The 20,325-nt window shown below is 36.1% G+C and overlaps 1 protein-coding gene across 4 annotated transcripts in view; it reads right to left on the bottom strand.

Annotated features, from left to right (window-relative positions):
• The window catches only part of LOC107721547 (electrogenic sodium bicarbonate cotransporter 4-like), a 31,844-nt gene that overhangs the window by 4,167 nt on the left and 7,352 nt on the right, over positions 1 to 20,325 (bottom strand). For 2 of the 4 annotated variants that reach the window (XR_001637719.1, XM_016529619.1), the window contains exons 4-22: positions 19,272 to 19,404; positions 15,505 to 15,665; positions 15,131 to 15,283; positions 14,336 to 14,431; positions 13,955 to 14,010; positions 9,541 to 9,698; positions 9,346 to 9,433; positions 9,018 to 9,172; positions 8,811 to 8,939; positions 7,560 to 7,734; positions 7,242 to 7,375; positions 6,754 to 7,025; positions 5,297 to 5,331; positions 4,731 to 4,922; positions 3,646 to 3,759; positions 3,350 to 3,511; positions 2,802 to 2,980; positions 2,131 to 2,203; positions 1,116 to 1,184 (exon numbers count right to left, since the gene is read on the bottom strand). Coding sequence is in view for 3 of the 4 variants with exons in the window: in XM_016529619.1 (XP_016385105.1) it covers positions 1,116 to 1,184; positions 2,131 to 2,203; positions 2,802 to 2,980; positions 3,350 to 3,511; positions 3,646 to 3,759; positions 4,731 to 4,922; positions 5,297 to 5,331; positions 6,754 to 7,025; positions 7,242 to 7,375; positions 7,560 to 7,734; positions 8,811 to 8,939; positions 9,018 to 9,172; positions 9,346 to 9,433; positions 9,541 to 9,698; positions 13,955 to 14,010; positions 14,336 to 14,431; positions 15,131 to 15,283; positions 15,505 to 15,665; positions 19,272 to 19,404 (2,534 nt within the window). In the remaining variant the exon portion in view is untranslated. Of the gene's footprint in view, positions 1 to 1,115; positions 1,185 to 2,130; positions 2,204 to 2,801; positions 2,981 to 3,349; positions 3,512 to 3,645; positions 3,760 to 4,730; positions 4,923 to 5,296; positions 5,332 to 6,753; positions 7,026 to 7,241; positions 7,376 to 7,559; positions 7,735 to 8,810; positions 8,940 to 9,017; positions 9,173 to 9,345; positions 9,434 to 9,540; positions 9,699 to 13,954; positions 14,011 to 14,335; positions 14,432 to 15,130; positions 15,284 to 15,504; positions 15,666 to 17,092; positions 17,220 to 19,271; positions 19,405 to 20,325 lie in introns of those variants that run through there. The other 2 variants (XM_016529622.1, XM_016529620.1) reach the window with 2 other exon arrangements.

Raw genomic sequence — 20,325 nt, 5'->3', positions numbered from 1 at the left:
AAGCTGATTCACTTTACAAAATAATTCAGTTGATTTCAGTAAACAGATTCACTTTACAAAATGGTTCAATCTTAATTATTCAGTCGTATGATTTGAATAAGCTGATTCACTTTACAAAATGGTTTAATCTTAATGGTTCGATCTGAATGATTTATTCACAAATCGGATTGATCAGGTTCTCGACTTACTCAATGATCTAGTTGCAGTTCATTTCAAGGGAAGATTATTAGTTTAGAACAACTTTCATTTTGATAATTTCCTCATACAAAACTATCAGATCAGGCTTTAGAAGACTTGAAATGTAACCTATAGCACAAGAGTCATGAGGACAACTTTTATGATGTTTTTATAATGCTATCATGTACTTTTTGAAGCTTGAGAGTGAGAAAGTCAGAAACAACAAAGTCATTTGGTTTGACATTATGACATTATTGATTTTTTCTGCCCTCCTTTTTAGTCCATTGTTTTACCTCACTTATGTAAGACAATCAAAAATCTACATGCCAAAGCTCGACAAATATGAAAGAACAAACTGCTATGTAGAGTCAAACTCAGCTTTTAAACATTTAGCCTCAAAGCAGCATGAACAAAAATACATTTGTATTCATTCAGAATATTGTAAAGTTCTCCGCTTGAGGTCCATCGTTTTGCCTTTGTCCTCCTCTTGTTCTCTAACTGACATTAAACTGGACTACTACTAGAGCAGCACAGAAAAGTAGCACCTGGCCACGGAGGGTGGATTCTCACTGCAGTCTGACAGCCTCATCAAAATGCAGCTCAAAATTGCCTCAGCAAACTCAGCCAGCATGCAAATATCCATTCCCATAACACCACGCTCTTCCATCCCTGCACTGTCACAGTGTGGAGAAATCACTCATTTCTAATCACTAAACACAGTTGTAGCGTGCATGCAAATGAGTGTTACACTCTCAAACAAAGTGCAAGTTGTAATGTTTTCCCTGTATGGTTTGAAAATTTTCTATGATATTAAAACATAGGAATGTCAAAAACAATAATAGTACATCGGCTATCAGAGCTGTTCCAAACAGTTTGGTAATGGCTGTGAGGAGAAGGAGGCGGGGTTGGGAAAAGGTTAGATCCCTAAAGGCACTTACTTGGATGCCACTAAGAGAAGCAACACCCATGTAGAGGAAGACTCCATACAAGACCGGCATAGGAATGAACTATAAACAGAAAACAAATACATACACTTCAGCTGCCAAGGCAACAGCAGTTACATTTAAAGTCAACATGAAGGCAAAACGAAATCTATTTCATTGTCTTAATAAACATGAACTCATTTCCTCAGTCTATTCAGTATAACACCCACTTTCCACCATCCAATCAATTTACTGATGAATAAAACCTCTGTAAGATGATTGCATCTGACCAATTGAAGATGACTTTCAGGCTGCTATGCTGTGTTCCCTTTTACTGTTTTAGAAATTCAGTTGAGTAAATGCATAACATTTAAATGTGCACAAGTTGTGGGTCAGCAAGATTTAAAAGAAAAAAGAAAAGAAAATGAAATGAAAGGAAAAGAAATTAATACTTTTATTCAGCAAGGATGCATTAAACTGACAAACAAACAGTAAAGACATTTATAATGTTACAAAAGATTTATTTAAAATAAATGCTTTTCTTTTAACTTTCTTTTAGAAGCATCCTGGATAAAAATGTATCACAATTTCCACATAAATATTGTTTATAACTGTGATAATAATAATAATAATAATTGCTTCTTATGTACCTAATCAGTATAATATAATGATTTTTGATGGATCATGAGACATTGCAGACTGGAGTAATGTATTGTATTAAAATATATTCAGTTATTTCAATTTTGTAATAATATTTCACAATATTACTGTTTTTGTATTTTCAATCAAATAAATGCAGACTTGTTGAGCATAACTGACTTCTTCCAAAAACATCAAAAAATCCTGACCCCAGATTTTTGAACAGTAGTGTACATAACATTGGTTTGTTCTTTCCCCATTCGAAATAGTACAGCTAAAGTAGAGCAGATCATACAGACATAGAACATTTTTCATGATAATAATTGCTAATCTACCCTAAATAATAGGTCAGAGTCAGTATTAATTATCTCTGTCATTTCAACAAGCTCACCTGCAGGATGGGGGCCAAGAAGATAGACACTCCTGTCAGCACAAAGACCAGGATTCCTGTCAGCCTTTGTTCTCTGTAATTGGAAGAGAAGCAGTAAGAGAGAGAGAGAAAAGAGACAATAGAATCTTTCTGTGAGTGGAGAACTCAGATATGTACTGAACAGCCTATGTATTTGTATAATTTGTGTTGAGCTATGCTGCAACAAAGTAGCAACTTATTACATCTATTACTTTGGCAGCCTTTTTAGTGTTGTTTCCATTTTTGACTTAATGTAAATTTTTAAACATAGCATTTGTCATAACATGATAGCAAGTGCCCGATTCACACCAAACACAGTTCACAAATGCATTTATTTCAGCATTTCAACTGTATCCAGATGATTTAAGCCGTTTATAGCTACATTTTGAGGTCTGGCATCTGTTCCATGTAGATTAATTACCATTTGGATGTGGTCCGCCTCCTCATGTAAACTACATTTTAAGACAATCAAGTTTGTAATAAGTCTTAATAGCCCACTCTCAATAAATGTTTTATAATTTATGGCTGTTATTAAAGGAAATAATTAACAGGGTAAGCTGAAAATCTGTACAGAGTCAATCAGAAACACCAACAGTGTGAGACCACAACACACCAGCTATGGTTGCTAAACAAGTTGTATATGTCTGTCTCACCTCACACCGAGAAACTGCGGCTGTTCTCCTGGAGCACTAGACTCGCTCTCCATCTTCAGTGAGTCAATGTGAGCGATGGAAATGACAGTGGCCGCCACGTACCACGGCAGGCCCATAAAAGAGCAGGCTACCATCAGAAAGCCCACCCACAATAGATCCAGGTGATACCCACAACCTTTCTGTAACGAACAGAGCGAGAATGTGAGGAACTCAATGGCAATGAAAAGAACAGGGGTGATGAAAGATCTGCTCATTGCACCGGTACACTGTAAAAAAATTCCGTAAAATTTACGGTAAAAAACCGGCAGCTCTGGTTGCCGGAATTTTACCGTAAAAAATAAGGTAGCAACGTTTTAAGTTGTACAGTTTTAACTTAAATTTACAGTTCGGTATACTACCGTAAAATTAATGTCCAATACATGTAATGTCCAATACAGTTTTTCACCTTGTATAGTAGGGGAATTTACCGTTAACCATTTAACAGGTTTTTACTGTAGCATTTTTACAGTCTTTTACTGTTAAATTCATGGTCATTTTTTACAGTGTACCTTTAGCTTATTTTCCTTGCGGTTGACAATGACAGCACTGATCTGCTGATCCATGAAGATGAGGATGGTGACGAGAAGCGCAGGGACGGAGCTTGCCAGGTAAACCCACCACGGATTCTTTCCGAATGGCATCACAAACCAACCCCGGTCGGCGCGTGTGGGCTACGTGATTTGAAAAGGAAATACCCAATAAAACAATGACAAAAACGAAAGAAGAGCCTTTATTGAAAAGTCACAAAAAATCAAGATCCGTTTTATTCTTCAGCACATGTGAGCTGAACTTCATTTACTCTCACCTTGAACTCTGTGGGCACAATGAGTTTGGGAGTTTCCAAACCTATTAGCATGTCCAGCCCCACAAATGTCATGATGGACATGAAGATGGAGAAGTCACTAATCAACTTCCTAAGCTAAGAAATGAATAAAACATGTAGTTGCACCTGCAGAAATAGATCACAAAGCTACATAAAATATATTGAGCTGCAAACTAGCCACCTATTATTATTATTTATTATTAAATTATTATTATTATTATTGCATTCAGATGCTCATGGACTGAGCTGCATTTTTTTTTATTTGATTGAAAATATAGTAAAACATTTTGAAACATTATTACAATTTAAAATAAAATAAAAATAATGTTTTCTACTTTAATATATTTTAAAATGTAATTTATTCCTGTAATGGCAAAAGCTGAATTTTCAGCAGCCATTACTGCAATCTTCAGAGTCACATGATCTTTCAGAAATTATTCTAATATGCTGATTTGGTGCTCAAGAAATGTTTCTTATTATTATCATTGTTGAAAACAGTTCTGCAGCTTAATATTTTCAATGAAAAAAAAAGTTGCCTCGGTGAGCATAAGAGACTAAAAATAATAATAATAATCATTCCAAACTTTTAACTGGTAATGTACTTTTAAAAAGATTTCTGTTTTTTCTCCTTCTTTCCTATTTTTCTCAAAAAAAAAAAAAGTATCATATATATCAAAAAAGTGCATAGCATAAATACATGCTTTAAATAAACAGTTTAAAGTATTGTGCATCACAAGCATGATTAAAACCACATGACCTTGTTTACCTTTCACGAGTCTCCAGGTATAAAGCACTTTTGATTGCACTAACACTATCAAAGATCCTATTGATCTTATTAAATCCCATCAGCTATTAGGATCATGCAGAATTAAAGAATAGAGACAACTTTTATCTTAAACAAGATATAGTCAGTCAGATTTTGCCATAGCAGAGAAAAACTTAAGGAGGAAAGGACATGTCCAGGATACTAACAAGGTCGAAGTGAATGACAGAAAAGTGCAAGTGTGAAAATCTGTTTTTGCAGGAGTTTGGTGAGAAAGAGGACAAAGAAACTTCACTGGTCTTACCTTTGTTGGAAAATAGCGACTGAATTTGAACTTCTTCAGAGTTACAGTCATAGTGTAGGTCCCGAAGAACAAAATGAAGGACATGAGAGCAAGATCTGGAACATACTTGCAGGATTTTCCTACCAGTGAGCCTCCATACTTCACACACTCCTTCTTACTCAGCTGAGTCCAGTCCAGAGCTGTTATATTCAACTGAGAAGATGGGACAAACACAGAGAAAAAGGTAGAAATCAGGGACAGGAGGGAGGATTGTAGACAGGGCAAAGGATGGAAGGGTTGTGTGGTGGGTAAATAGAAAAAAAAGAGAGAAAAAGAATAAAACAGGACAGGGCCAAAAACATACAGCAGACCTAGATCAGTAAGAAACGATCCATTTGTAATAAATTAATTGGATTTATGTTGGATTGATATTTCCTTCATAATGACATAATACAAAAACACAAAGTATCATCGTGGGTTATTAAATCAGTGATAGTTAGTGCAAATACAGTGGATTCAAAAGCTGTAATCTAATCTGAGCTCATGCTAACACAGATGTGAGTGAGGTGAAGACATGAGGCACTTACACCAAAGAGAGCAGAGGAATTATCTGGCACTGGGACTACAACATCGAAGATCATTGGTGCCACTGAACAAACAGAGAGAGGGAGAATCAGAGAGGAAAATGAGCAGAACAAATGGAAATCTCAATAATACTTTGTTAGAAGGATTTATCCAGGATCAAAGCCAGCTTTGGCAATTGTAAATGACTGCAAGCGTAGCTCCACTGAAATGTTCATCTGGTGTTTGAAACAATCCAGCACGCCTAAACTACTTTCAAAAGACCTCATTGCTAGTTTACATTCATTGCTGCAAGCCATATGATAAACACAAACTCATAAAAAAACATGCTATTTGTCCAATTTAAACTCATGCTTATGAAAAAGTACTCACATCAATCAGAGGCCACGTTTGGCGTTTGCAGCAAAAACAAACATAACACAAATAAGTTACAATAATCACATGCACTCAGCCAGCTCTTTTCAAACACCCAAAGGAAATTTGTTTAATCAAGAAATTACTATTGGGCATGTTAATTAATGCATACTAACAGTGCAGTGACTCCAAAGTGAAATTTATTCGGTAACACTGTACAATAAGGTTTGATTCATTAACATAAGTTAATAGTTAAAGTTTAATGAAATAACAACGAATCATACTTCTACAGCATATTCATCCAGATTAATGTTCAAGATTTTTTAAAGTCGCCCTTTATGCTCACAAAGGCTGCATTTATTCGATCAAAATTCGTGAAAATATTCCAATTTAAAATAACTAAAATCATTTTAAAATGCAATTATTTCCTGTGATGGCAAAGCTGAATTTTCAGCTTTGGGGTGGACTAAATCACTGGAGAAGTTCAGTATATGTCACCAGAGAGAAGTCACCGACTTCTATGTCACCAATATTTCACTGAAAAACTGAGTTATGATATTTTGATTAAAATGTAAAATAAATAAATAAATGCACAAAAACAAATAAAACATACACATAGCTTATTCATGTCGACTTTAAAGACAGGTTATCAATCTTAAATGCTCTAAGTAAAAACAAATAAGAAAACTAGAAAACTAAAACTAAAAAATGATTTGAAGCTAAAACAACCTCAACAAAATGAAAGAATAAAATTGAAAATAAAAGAATAATTAAAAAACTAAACAAATTTGATTAACATCAGTTAACCATAAGTATTAATAACATAAATATTACAGACAAATAGAGTTAACATTGAACAGTAGCATATTTGATGAGTACTAGATTAATAAATGCAATAGAAAAATTGTAGGTCATTGCTAGTTCATGATACCTAATGCATTAACTAATGTAAACTAATTGCACCTTATTGTAAAGTGTTACCATTTATTCTTAGTGCACAAATCTTGACACACTAAATTAATGCAAATGTGCTCTACATCTAATTCACTTCCCAATTACTTCTCCACCATTTCAAAACTGACGTGCTCTATGCCAAGAATGGACTTACTCGTGTCTGGTGCCAAACACTCGCACTTGTAGGCCGTAACGTAGTCTGGTTTGAAGTCTATGTTGATGGGATAGTATTTGAAAGTTCCCACCATCTTCTTGATGGCATCAGAGATGAAGATGAAGGAGATGAGGCTAGAGAAGCCTTCCTCGGTGAAACGCGTCATGTACTTTATGATGTAGCTGGCATCCGTTGCGACCAGGAAAAGGCACTGCACACAGGAGTGTATTCCGATCCACAGTCGAAGCTCCATGTAATCAATCCCATTATTTCTGAAGAAAAAAAAAAAGTTTAAAGAAACAATAAAGAGAGATAAATACAAGAGCAGTGAACATTAGAGCAAGAGAGAAGTCACTTATTTGGATCAGTGAAGAGAGATGATTTATGAGTGTCTTTTAAGGGTTTGATGAAAGTGAGCAATCGAGACTGTATCGTCCACAATAATAGACTGTGAAATAATGATGAATTGGTGCAGAGGACTCTCTCACTTGCTGAATTCATAAAGCAGTTTCTCAAAGATGAGGATGGGGCCCATTGAGCTGAGAATAATGAGCGGTTGACCGCTAAACAAGCAGAATACCGTTCCTGCTAGAGCGGTGCCCAAAAAGCTCTCCATCACACCCTGACAGAGAGTTACACAGGGAGAGAGACATGGAAACAAGGTGAAAAAGAGAGGGACAAAAAGAAGACAGCTATAGATGAAGCTGGGTCACAAGCGTGCTCATAAAATCTCCAGAAAAGAAGATGACATGCAAATTTAAACAAACTGTCATGTTCTTTGTCAAGTAGAAAACTGCGAGGTGTACCTGGTAATTGTCTGTGGCATCCCCTAGAAGGCCCCCAAAAGTGATTGCATTGGTAATGCAGCCCAGGTAAATGAAGAGCACTACAGAGATGGACTGAATGTGGAAGCCTTCATAAATGTCGCTCAGGTACCAGGGGAGCTTTCTCTTGATGTCAAGGAAAAGGCCGCCACAGAACCTGTCCCGTAAACATAGACGTTTAATCCATTATTCAACAGAGACCTGTCCTCTTTAGCTTGTGTTAGACAGACAGACAGACAGACAGACAGACAGAAGTGAGCTCTATCTTGATTATTAGCACCGAGTACTGGCACCCATTTTCTATCTCTAAGTCCTCACAAGCCCTCGAGCGAAAGTGCCAAAAAGCACATTACATTTTCCTTTTTTGACATATTGATCAAGATATGGACTCTCCTGAACCTCAGAGCTCTGAGGCATCTTTCAATTATTTGCAAAGACAGATAAGGCAAGATCACTTTAAGCTCCTGAAATGCAAGCTATAACCAAAAATTTACAGCCAAAGTGTTTTAGAGACTGCAAGATTGAAGTACTAGACCTTCAGGTCCTGAAGATCAGCAGATGAATGTTCAGTCAGCAGGGCTGTAATCATTCAGAACTTAATCGCAGATGTCATTTAAATTTCAATAAACAATGGAGGTGGCAAACAGGATGCAGAATTGAAATTGAAATTTGAATGTAAGGAAGTAGATTTCAAATGAAAATAAATCATTTTTATCTAGAACCGTAAAATTTACAGAGAAAATGTTTTCTTGTAAAAATATTGTTTGAAAGTTTTGAAGAAACTTCAAAACCCCCCAAAATATGACTTGTAAACTCAATCAGGTGTAGCTAATCACCTTCTCCAAATTAGATGAAAGTGCCAGGAGGAAACTGGCCAGAGAGGCTACCAAGAGGCCTACAGTAACTCTGAAGCAAATATTGCAAAGCCTAGATGTGCAAAGTTAGTAGAGACATATCCCAACAGACTAAAGGCTGTAATTAAAGCAAAAGGTGGTTCAACACAATACTGACATAAGGGGGTGATCCTTTTTTCAACTAAGTGATTCTGGTTTTTATTTATTTTTTCTGACATGTGGGTGTTATATCCTTCACTTTGTGTTATATCTTTCAAGTTGCACTGAGTTAATGCAGCTGGATAAATGCCTGGTTTGTATGTCTTATGGATAGAAGAAAAGAAATACATAACTTTAGGTGGATGGGTAGATGGATGGATGGATGAAACAATGGACCCACCTCCCTGTATATGCCAACTCTTCGCCAAGCTCATGTGGAACAGGCATCTCTTCATCCTCGCTAACAGGCCCTCCACCGCCTGCTGTCCCATTCATCTGACCCAGCTCATTCAGGGAAAACACAGACTTCCTTCTCCGAGAAAACAAAGAGGAATGTTAGGATGGGAAACTTATGGGCCAACCAAAGCTGCAGAAGAATGAGTTTTACCTTTGGTCTGCTGAGGGAATTTTTTTTGGGGGTTCTATGCGAATTTTGGGGTCCCATTCTCCAGGTGGAAGCACAATCACCTCGTCCAGAAACTCATCAATGCCAGCGATCAGATCCTCTCGATCCCTGGCTTTATATGCTACATCACTGAAGAGCTATGGATAAAACAGAGGAAATCAGTCTTGGATCTTTTTAAATGTATGAGTTTATCTTTTTTACCCAGGATTATTTGGAAGAATCCCACATTAAGAATGATAAGAACTTACTGTAGACTGTATTAAAAATATTAATTGCATAACAAACAAACAAACAAAACAATCAAACTTACATCATCCACCATGAGCGTGGCAATGGCACGTCCAATCTCGTTGTAAGATTTGGCTTTGCCAGGAGGCTCAAGTAGCACAAACAAGAATCTGTTCATTAAGACAAAACATATTCAAAACTTAATTTTAGTTCATTAAACTTTTTCCATCATCTTTCTGCAGACATATTGTGAGTTTTTAATGGGCAAATATGTTACCTGGTGGGCACTGGGACTTCCGTCAGACCTCCAAGAGTGGTGGCCTGAGACAGCCGAACGAAGGCAACAAAGGGTTTTTCCAAGAAGTCCACTTCTCCAACCAGAACATTTGATGCCTCTGCATCTCTGGGGATTTTTTTCATAAACTTGTTCTTCAGCTGAAATAAAAGTGAACAAAGAAAAAAAAAACTATTTGATAGGTACAGTAGGATCCTTATGTTGTCTTTTACCATTCTGTTCCATCACAGAACCCTCATGTTGTCATTTAAACCTTCTGTTCATTCATAGGATCCTTATGTTGTCAATTAACCTCTATGCTCCATTGCAGGACCCTTAGGTTGCAATTTAATCTTTCTGTTCCATCAAAAGACTTTTATGATGTAATTTAACAGAACCCTTATATTGTCATTTAAACCTTCAGTTCCATCACAGGACACTTATGTTGTCATTTGACCCTTTTGTCCCATCTGATAGTTAAGTTGTCATTTAACCCTTTAGTTCCATCATAGAATCGTTATGTTGTCATTTAACCCTTCTATTCCATTATAGGACCCTTATGTTGTCATTTAACCCTTATGTTGTCATTTAACCCTTCTGTTCCATCACAGGACTTTTATGTTGTCATTTGACCCTTTCTGTTCCACCACAGGAGTTATAGGACCCTTATGTTGTCATTTAACCCTTATGTTGTCATTTAACCCTTCTGTTCCATCACAGGACTTTTATGTTGTCATTTGACCCTTTCTGTTCCACCACAGGAGTTATAGGACCCTTATGTTGTCATTTAACCCTTATGTTGTCATTTAACCCTTCTGTTCCATCACAGGACCCTTATGTTGTCATTTAACCCTTATATTGTAATTTAACCCTTCTGTTCTATCACAGGGCCATTATGTTATTTAACTCTTCTGTTTCATCATAGGACCCTTATATTGTCATTTAACCCTTCTGTTCTATCACAGGGCCATTATGTTATTTAACCCTTCATCATAGGACCCTTATGTTGTCATTTCACTGTGTGCTGCTTTTTATTATTGAAAGGTTTTATACAAATAACATTTATATCTTCTGCTCTTTATGTGTGCCAATAATCTGGAACTGCACATTTCAACACAAAAGTTGATTTACTGCTATTTACCGTCTGTGAAACTTTTCACACACATTGTCATTTAGCATTATTGACACACAGTTTTCCTAATTAATGCTGTTAATAGCGCTATATAAATAAAGGTGACTTGACTTGACTTGACACACATTTACTTGTACTATTTTAAACTCTATTACTAAAATGTCTGCAGCCTTTATCACTTTGAAGACAGAACAATTCCATCTGAAGCCCTTGAGTAAAGTGCAGTCTGGATTTATATTAATCTCTCTGCTTTCCTCTGTCACAGGGCCATTATGTTATTTAACTCTTCTGTTTCATCATAGGACCCTTATATTGTCATTTAACCCTTCTGTTCTATCACAGGGCCATTATGTTATTTAACCCTTCATCATAGGACCCTTATGTTGTCATTTCACTGTGTGCTGCTTTTTATTATTGAAAGGTTTTATACAAATAACATTTATATCTTCTGCTCTTTATGTGTGCCAATAATCTGGAACTGCACATTTCAACACAAAAGTTGATTTACTGCTATTTACCGTCTGTGAAACTTTTCACACACATTGTCATTTAGCATTATTGACACACAGTTTTCCTAATTAATGCTGTTAATAGCGCTATATAAATAAAGGTGACTTGACTTGACTTGACACACATTTACTTGTACTATTTTAAACTCTATTACTAAAATGTCTGCAGCCTTTATCACTTTGAAGACAGAACAATTCCATCTGAAGCCTTTGAGTAAAGTGCAGTCTGGATTTATATTAATCTCTCTGCTTTCCTCTTTTTTTTTTCTCTGACAAATCTTAAATCAAGCATATGTCCACTGGCATTACGACGTTCATGTAGAAGGATTCTATCTCAACTTCACATTGTGTGCCAGGGATGCGTAAGAATGGAGTTCAGAAATGCTACGCTGGTTTATCTGGCAGACAAAGCTCAATGTGTTTCTATGTTGGCCTATTCGAAAAACCAAAATATCTAACTTCTTTGGATAACAGATGGAATTCCTCCATACAATGCTTTACATTTTCCCATCTCTATAAACAACACGAAATGGTTTTGGAAGTCCTACAAAATTTATATTGACAGCCTTTTGAGGGGAAGTCTAGATATAAATGTTCAGTTATTTTTTCAATGATTTACACTATCATTCAAATTTTTTGGTTTTTAATGAAAGATGTCTCGTATGAAGTCTTCTTTGAAAGAAGTCTCTTATGCTTACCAAGGCTGAATAATTTTGAAGAATACGGTAAAATAGTAATAATGTCATATAATATTACAATTAAAAAAATAGTTTTATATTTTAATATATAATTTAAAATGTAATTTATTTCTGTGATAGCAAAGCTGAACTCCATCTTTAGAGTCATGCGATACTTCATAAAACAGTCTAATATGCTAATTACTTGGTGTTCAAGAAAAAAAAAACGTATTATTGTCAATGTGATATATGTGTTTATGGTTCTCTGATAAATAGAATCTTTTTCTATTTTTCTATCAAATAGAAAAAGAACAGCATTTATTTGGAATTGAAATCTTTTATAAATCTTTGTCACTTATGATCAATTGAATGCATCCTTGCTTAATGAAAATTTGAATTTCTTTTTAACAAATCTTACTAACATCAAACTTTTCAGCGGTAGTCTACATGTTTTAATCAAGTGTTTTTGCATTGTATTGAAATATGCTTATATAGAGATGTGTACAGTATTATACTCGACTACTCATTCTGTTTTTATAAATTTCAAGTTCAGTTTCAGTACGCCAAAGAGACTGTTCAGTGTTTTCTGATTGTCTTGATATATAGTGTTAGGGTCAAAATCATGTTGCTTTTGTCCATCTAATGGAAGCTTTTTGTTCAGGCACACAAAACTAACAATTTAAAAGTAAAAATAATGAAAACTTTGCTGTTATAATATATCTTCATGAAAAAAAGCGGACAGTAGAAATGAGTGTTATGACTGGTGGCTATAGCCTTATACATTGTGTGCCCATGGACAAAATTTGTGACACCATTTTCCAGAGGGATCAGACCTCAGATCCCGGGTATCTCTCTGCATGTGAGAGCTTGGCACGAGGACTACACAGTCAGATGGCCCATTTCCCCAATGGCAGATCAATACCAACCCAGACACCAGGCCACGGCAAAGCATAGCACATCAGATCAGATCAGCAGAGCCACACACAATCACAGCGACCTCCTCATAACAACAAACTATCAAATACATCAATACAATTATGTTAAAGGGGTCATATGATGCGATTTCAATTTTTCCTTTCTCTTTGGAGTGTTACAAGCTCTTGGTGCATAAAGAAGATCTGTAAAGTTGCAAAGACTAAAGTCTCAAATCCAAAGAGATATTCTTTATAAAAGTTAAGAGTCAGCCACACCTACCTAAAACGGCTCGTTCGAACACGCCCCCACATATCTACGTCACGATGTGGGAAGATTTGCATAACGCCGCCCAAATGTTCACGCAAAGAAAGAAGGCGTAACTTTTATTCTCGCTGTAGTATTGTTGCTGCCGCCATGTCGTGAAGGCGCTGTGTGTTTCTAGAAACTACGACTAGAAATCAGTGGTTAAGTTGTATTCACAGTATGGTAAGTGGCGTAACATTTCCGTCTCACGCTTGAGGTATTCGGCCAATCATAACGCACTGGATAGCTGGCCAATCACAGCACACCTCGCTTTTTCAGACCGATGAGCTTTGTAAAAATCGACGTGTTTCAGAAAGGCGGGGCATAGAGTAGAAACAATAATGTACAGCATGTGGAAAATAATGTGTTTTTTGAACCTTAAACCGCATAAACACATTTCATTTCACCAAATACACAAAATAATGTTCTTTTTAGCAACATCATATGGCCCCTTTAATGGCACAAATTATACTATGTAAAATGTCTATTTATTAAAAGGAATGGCAAGGTTTTTTCATTTTGGTGACTTTCAGTTGATTCTTTTGTAACCTCAAAAAAACAGTGTTCTTGGAGTTGTAGCTAAGAATATATCTTTTAAATTTTTATTAAGAAAAAATGTGATTTCAATCATACATCAAATTCCAATATAATGATGCTGAAGAAAGCAAAAGAGACTTTGATTTCTAGAATCTGTCTTGCTTGAATTTGTCAGTGAAGTCAGTCTGGAAAATTGGTCACGGCAGATAAAAATAGCTTCAAAGCAAATACAAAAGATCCGTGCAGCTGCTATTGTGAACTATACAAAGTCTGTTGTGCCTGGACAGATTGTGGTTTTCTACATTTGTATAGATAAAGACACTCTGTGATACCATGTGACTCACCTGGTCTGTGCTTGGTGTGTCTGCAATGTCATTCATACTCCTGCTCTGAGCGTGGCCTGCAGACACACAGGCACAAATATACACAGGAATGTCATTACAAATATTGAATCAAAATGCTAAATATTCATTAAGCCTTATTCCATCAGCTAGCTATTTGACAACTAACCTGACATCACTCACTAACTAATTAAAAACTCTTGCCAGGCAGCTTTAATGGAAAAGCTTTATATGAAATTGCAAATTAAAAACACACGTCACATTATCCTAAGCAGAATTGACTTTTGGTTTTAACCAAACTAACAGATCACGGACACTAGATGAGTAGAATAATTAAAAATGGAGACAAGAATCACAGGATGAAAAGGGGGCACATAGACTCACGTAGTCGGCCATAGTTGGCTGCTTGTTTGCTTCGAAGATCTTCTGTAGAGCAGTTAAAATTTGCTCCAGCAGCGGGGGATCGGGCTGGGCTCCGAGCTATGAGACACAAGCAACATTACAACTTTTTAAATGAACTATTAAGCAGACAATGTTTTCTAATAAGTTGATGCCAATGAACTGCGGAAAAAGGACAGCAATGAAATAACCCCTGGAAAGAAGTTAAATGGGATTGGGGACTGTTCATCAGAAAGTCACTTGAAGCCCTTATCATCTTATTCAGCAATGTTCAGGTCAAATTTAACAAAGGCCATGTCAGTCTTTTACAAACAGCAAAAGTGGATGGTGACCAATGGCTGTCAAGCTCCAAAAAGGGCAAAAACATTACAGAAAAGTTGTTTTCTTAAGCTATACAGCTTTGTGTGACATATTTACAAGTCATATTTACTGAAAATTTCAGTCAATTCCTTTTTGTCCTTTTCTGAGCATGATATTCACTTTGTGTGGGAAAGAGCAGCCTGAATGTTCTGCTGATCAACTCATTTTGTTTTTGCAAGAGTTTAAACAACAAAAGTGTGAGCAGATAATGGATGAACTGCCATTGTAAGAAAACAAGCAATTAGGCTGCATCGTACCTGAAGATGCACACAAGGCATCTACAAATTGACAAGAGAATGCTGCAATTCCACTGCAGTGCTATGGTTTAGTTATTGTTCATTTCTTCCTTCATTTTTCAACCTATTCTGCAGAATACAGTATGTGTAGGGATGGATGGAGAGATGAAGATTGAACACTCACTGACTCCAGAGCCAGACTTGCCCAGATCTGCAAGGGAGCGATGGATGGGCTTCTTTGTCTGGTGTCTGTGCTTTCTCAACAGGACAAAGCTGATTTTATCTCTCAGCTCAGGACCAATCAACCCTTCCTCTATCTGACGTTCGATGACGTCATCTACAGGAGACAAAAGTTAAAGTGGTTAGCTTTGAAAGTACACTGGTATGGTAACAAAACTTTACAATGCATGACAAAAGCAATGAAAAAGAAATATTTTTTTTAAGCTACACTTCAGTATGCAAGACGATATCTGTTGTACAAAGGTGTTGATGTTTCAGAAAACATCAGTAGCCCCCGTTAGATGACAAGCACCCAGAATAAAGAGCTCGGTTGCTGACCGATTATCTGTGGTAGTGAATATCCCTCCAGGTCCAGCAGCACGGTGCCTGTCTGTAGGCATGTCCGCAGTTCAAACAGGCTGTGCAGGGAGAGCGTAGAAACGTGGGGTTTGCTCCATCTCTCACCACCTTCCTCAACCTTTTCCTCAAACTTCACCCACCTGCAGATATGCACAGTAACACACACACACACACACACACACACACACACACAAAGTTGAAGTCAAGCGGAGAAAAAAGGAACAGTAAGTTTCTGATGTTGATGTTGTTCTGGTCCAGATGCTGTGTTTACTTTAAGGTGAATTGTGAAATGTCTGTCTCACTAGAGCAGAAGTGCCCAAACCTTAGTATGAAGGGCCATAAATCAAACTTGATATGAGTCTGATTTTTGGTCATGGGCTGAAAATAAATGTGGCCTTATATCCAACCATATTACATTTAAAAATTACATGTTTTTATATGAAATTCACTTATATTCTCTACAATTCAATGCAAATGTGTAAATTCCGTAACATTTAACATAAAGTAGAAATGAAAATATGCTTCAATGGCATGTTTTTATGCCCTCTTGCTATGACATGATGGGCTAAATAAATTTTGGGGGCAAAAAGCACCATTTATAAATGTAAAAAATTTACATTTACATTTAGTCATTTTGCAGACGCTTTTAACCAAAGCGACTTACAATTGGGGAATACATACAGCGATTCTTCTTAAAGAGGCAAACAGACACAGGAAGTGCTTGTAATACCAAGTTTTAGGCATTGTTCAAATAAGTACAAGCTAGAAAGGGAAGGAATAAATAAAGAGAAAGACAAGGTTTTTTTTTATTTTTTTAATTTAGGATGAAGTCAAGTAGCATCGAAAAAGAGATGAGTTTTCAGCTGCAAAATTACAAATATCTGTGCATTTGGATGAAATAAACATAAACATACATATGATATTCTTTGCTGTTTTATTCATTTGGTACAGCTCAGTACATACGCAAGAACTAATTGGTAGTAGTGTTCTTTTAGTATTATTTATGTAGTATTATTAATATTTTAAAATTAGCGTTTTTTTATTTTTATTTTTCATTGTAAGTTTAGTTTAATTTTTAGCAATTTGTTTGTGTCCTTTTTATTTTATTTTTATGACTATTTATTACTTTTTAGGTTTAAGTTATGTGTAATTCGGTTTTAGTTTTAACTCTTCAACTTCATTATTTTAATTCTTCAACTTAAATGTATTTCAGTTAGCTGCAACATTTTTAATTTTCATTTAGTTGAAGTTTTTTAATCTAATATTTATATTTTATTATATTTCAGCCTTATTTCAATTAACACAAATGTTTTTAACAGTTTAAGTTTTCATTTTAGTTAACAATAATATCCCTGCATGAAAGCTTTATGGCTACAGAGCTAAGCAATGTTTTGAAAGTGCCACAGACCCACATGATCATTGTACAATTTCTGCTGTACATTTAACTGACATAGGAGTATTTTAATATTACAAAATTACAAACTTTTTATTACAATGATTTTGAATTTGCAATAGGTATAAGACTATTGATGCCATTTGTGTTGCCTTTGTGTGTATGTTTTTATACCTAGCTGATTCTCTCCACTCCAGCTCATCGTCCTCTTGTTGCAGTGTGTCCATCTCAGTGAAGAGAGTGGGTGTGGGCATGGTGTCCTCATCATCCCCCAAAATGTAGCGCAGCCGCTCTGCTGCTGGGGACACTGTGAGATGAACAGGAAGAGAAGTGATTGAAAACTTGCCTGTTTGGGTGTCGCTCAGTCAGATAGTAGAATGAGATGGCCCTCATAAATAAAAAGTGCACTGCATGCAGCACCACACACAGTGAAAGTATTTGCCCAAAAGTTGAGAAGAAACAACAAGGACACCCACTGTGTATGTTTGATCCAGTATTGTGATGGCTGACTGTGCCTGGAGGAAAACCGGGGCAGTGTAAGCCATTGTTCATTAATTTTGTGTGTGAGGAATAAAATTGTGAGCTGTGACTGAACCGAAACGTGAATCCACATTGTGCTTGTTTTTCTGGGCTTGTCTGAGGCGATGCCAGGGAGTATGTGGCAACGTCTGGGTCTTTCTGTTCTTTATTTGTTCTCATTTCTATGCTCAGCATTTCTCAGCTCTAACACCTGTTAGGTGCATCTTTATTTCCAACTACGGTTTGATCATGTGTGCCTGTTTAATCCTCCATCCAAATGGGCCGCTTCCTGAGGACTAAAGATATGCCTCAGGAAGACATGTGGAGAATAGAAGCCCATAGATATTAATATGTGAATGAGATGCCAGCATAATAAAGAGCCAACAAAGAGTGTCATTCAGTGCCGATGTGTCTGCGTGAAACACACACACACACACACACACACACACACACAAAGTTGAAGTCAAGCGGAGAAAAAAGGAACAGTAAGTTTCTGATGTTGATGTTGTTCTGGTCCAGATGCTGTGTTTACTTTAAGGTGAATTGTGAAATGTCTGTCTCACTAGAGCAGAAGTGCCCAAACCTTAGTATGAAGGGCCATAAATCAAACTTGATATGAGTCTGATTTTTGGTCATGGGCTGAAAATAAATGTGGCCTTATATCCAACCATATTACATTTAAAAATGACATGTTTTTATATGAAATTCACTTATATTCTCTACAATTCAATGCAAATGTGTAAATTCCGTAACATTTAACATAAAGTAGAAATGAAAATATGCTTCAATGGCATGTTTTTATGCCCTCTTGCTATGACATGATGGGCTAAATAAATTTTGGGGGCAAAAAGCACCATTTATAAATGTAAAAAATTTACATTTACATTTACATTTAGTCATTTTGCAGACGCTTTTAACCAAAGCGACTTACAATTGGGGAATACATACAGCGATTCTTCTTAAAGAGGCAAACAGACACAGGAAGTGCTTGTAATACCAAGTTTTAGGCATTGTTCAAATAAGTACAAGCTAGAAAGGGAAGGAATAAATAAAGAGAAAGACAAGGTTTTTTTTTATTTTTTTAATTTAGGATGAAGTCAAGTAGCATCGAAAAAGAGATGAGTTTTCAGCTGCAAAATTACAAATATCTGTGCATTTGGATGAAATAAACATAAACATACATATGATATTCTTTGCTGTTTTATTCATTTGGTACAGCTCAGTACATACGCAAGAACTAATTGGTAGTAGTGTTCTTTTAGTATTATTTATGTAGTATTATTAATATTTTAAAATTAGCGTTTTTTTATTTTTATTTTTCATTGTAAGTTTAGTTTAATTTTTAGCAATTTGTTTGTGTCCTTTTTATTTTATTTTTATGACTATTTATTACTTTTTAGGTTTAAGTTATGTGTAATTCGGTTTTAGTTTTAACTCTTCAACTTCATTATTTTAATTCTTCAACTTAAATGTATTTCAGTTAGCTGCAACATTTTAAATTTTCATTTAGTTGAAGTTTTTTAATCTAATATTTATATTTTATTATATTTCAGCCTTATTTCAATTAACACAAATGTTTTTAACAGTTTAAGTTTTCATTTTAGTTAACAATAATATCCCTGCATGAAAGCTTTATGGCTACAGAGCTAAGCAATGTTTTGAAAGTGCCACAGACCCACATCATCATTGTACAATTTCTGCTGTACATTTAACTGACATAGGAGTATTTTAATATTACAAAATTACAAACTTTTTATTACAATGATTTTGAATTTGCAATAGGTATAAGACTATTGATGCCATTTGTGTTGCCTTTGTGTGTATGTTTTTATACCTAGCTGATTCTCTCCACTCCAGCTCATCGCCCTCTTGTTGCAGTGTGTCCATCTCAGTGAAGAGAGTGGGTGTGGGCATGGTGTCCTCATCATCCCCCAAAATGTAGCGCAGCCGCTCTGCTGCTGGGGACACTGTGAGATGAACAGGAAGAGAAGTGATTGAAAACTTGCCTGTTTGGGTGTCGCTCAGTCAGATAGTAGAATGAGATGGCCCTCATAAATAAAAAGTGCACTGCATGCAGCACCACACACAGTGAAAGTATTTGCCCAAAAGTTGAGAAGAAACAACAAGGACACCCACTGTGTATGTTTGATCCAGTATTGTGATGGCTGACTGTGCCTGGAGGAAAACCGGGGCAGTGTAAGCCATTGTTCATTAATTTTGTGTGTGAGGAATAAAATTGTGAGCTGTGACTGAACCGGAATGTGAATCCACATTGTGCTTGTTTTTCTGGGCTTGTCTGAGGCGATGCCAGGGAGTATGTGGCAACGTCTGGGTCTTTCTGTTCTTTATTTGTTCTCATTTCTATGCTCAGCATTTCTCAGCTCTAACACCTGTTAGGTGCATCTTTATTTCCAACTACGGTTTGATCATGTGTGCCTGTTTAATCCTCCATCCAAATGGGCCGCTTCCTGAGGACTAAAGATATGCCTCAGGAAGACATGTGGAGAATAGAAGCCCATAGATATTAATATGTGAATGAGATGCCAGCATAATAAAGAGCCAACAAAGAGTGTCATTCAGTGCCGATGTGTCTGCGTGAAACTTCACAAGTGAGAGAAGGGTCCTTAAACCTCCAGTCCATTATATGTGACCCTGGACCACAAAACCAGTCATAAGGGTCAATTTTTCGAAATTGAGATTTATACATCATCTGAAAGCTGATTAAATAAGCTTTCCATTGATGTATGGTTTGTTAGGATAGGACATTTGGCCGAGATACAACTATTTGAAAATCTGGAATCTGAGGGTGCAAAAAAATATATATATATTGAGGAAATGGCCTTTAAAGTTGTCCAAATTAAGTTCTTAGCAATGCATATTACTAATCA

Source organism: Sinocyclocheilus rhinocerous, unplaced genomic scaffold, assembly GCF_001515625.1.
Source record: "Sinocyclocheilus rhinocerous isolate Xijiao unplaced genomic scaffold, SAMN03320098_v1.1 scaffold1626, whole genome shotgun sequence".
Lineage (NCBI taxonomy): Eukaryota > Metazoa > Chordata > Actinopteri > Cypriniformes > Cyprinidae > Sinocyclocheilus > Sinocyclocheilus rhinocerous.
This window is presented reverse-complemented; position numbering and strand designations above follow the sequence as displayed.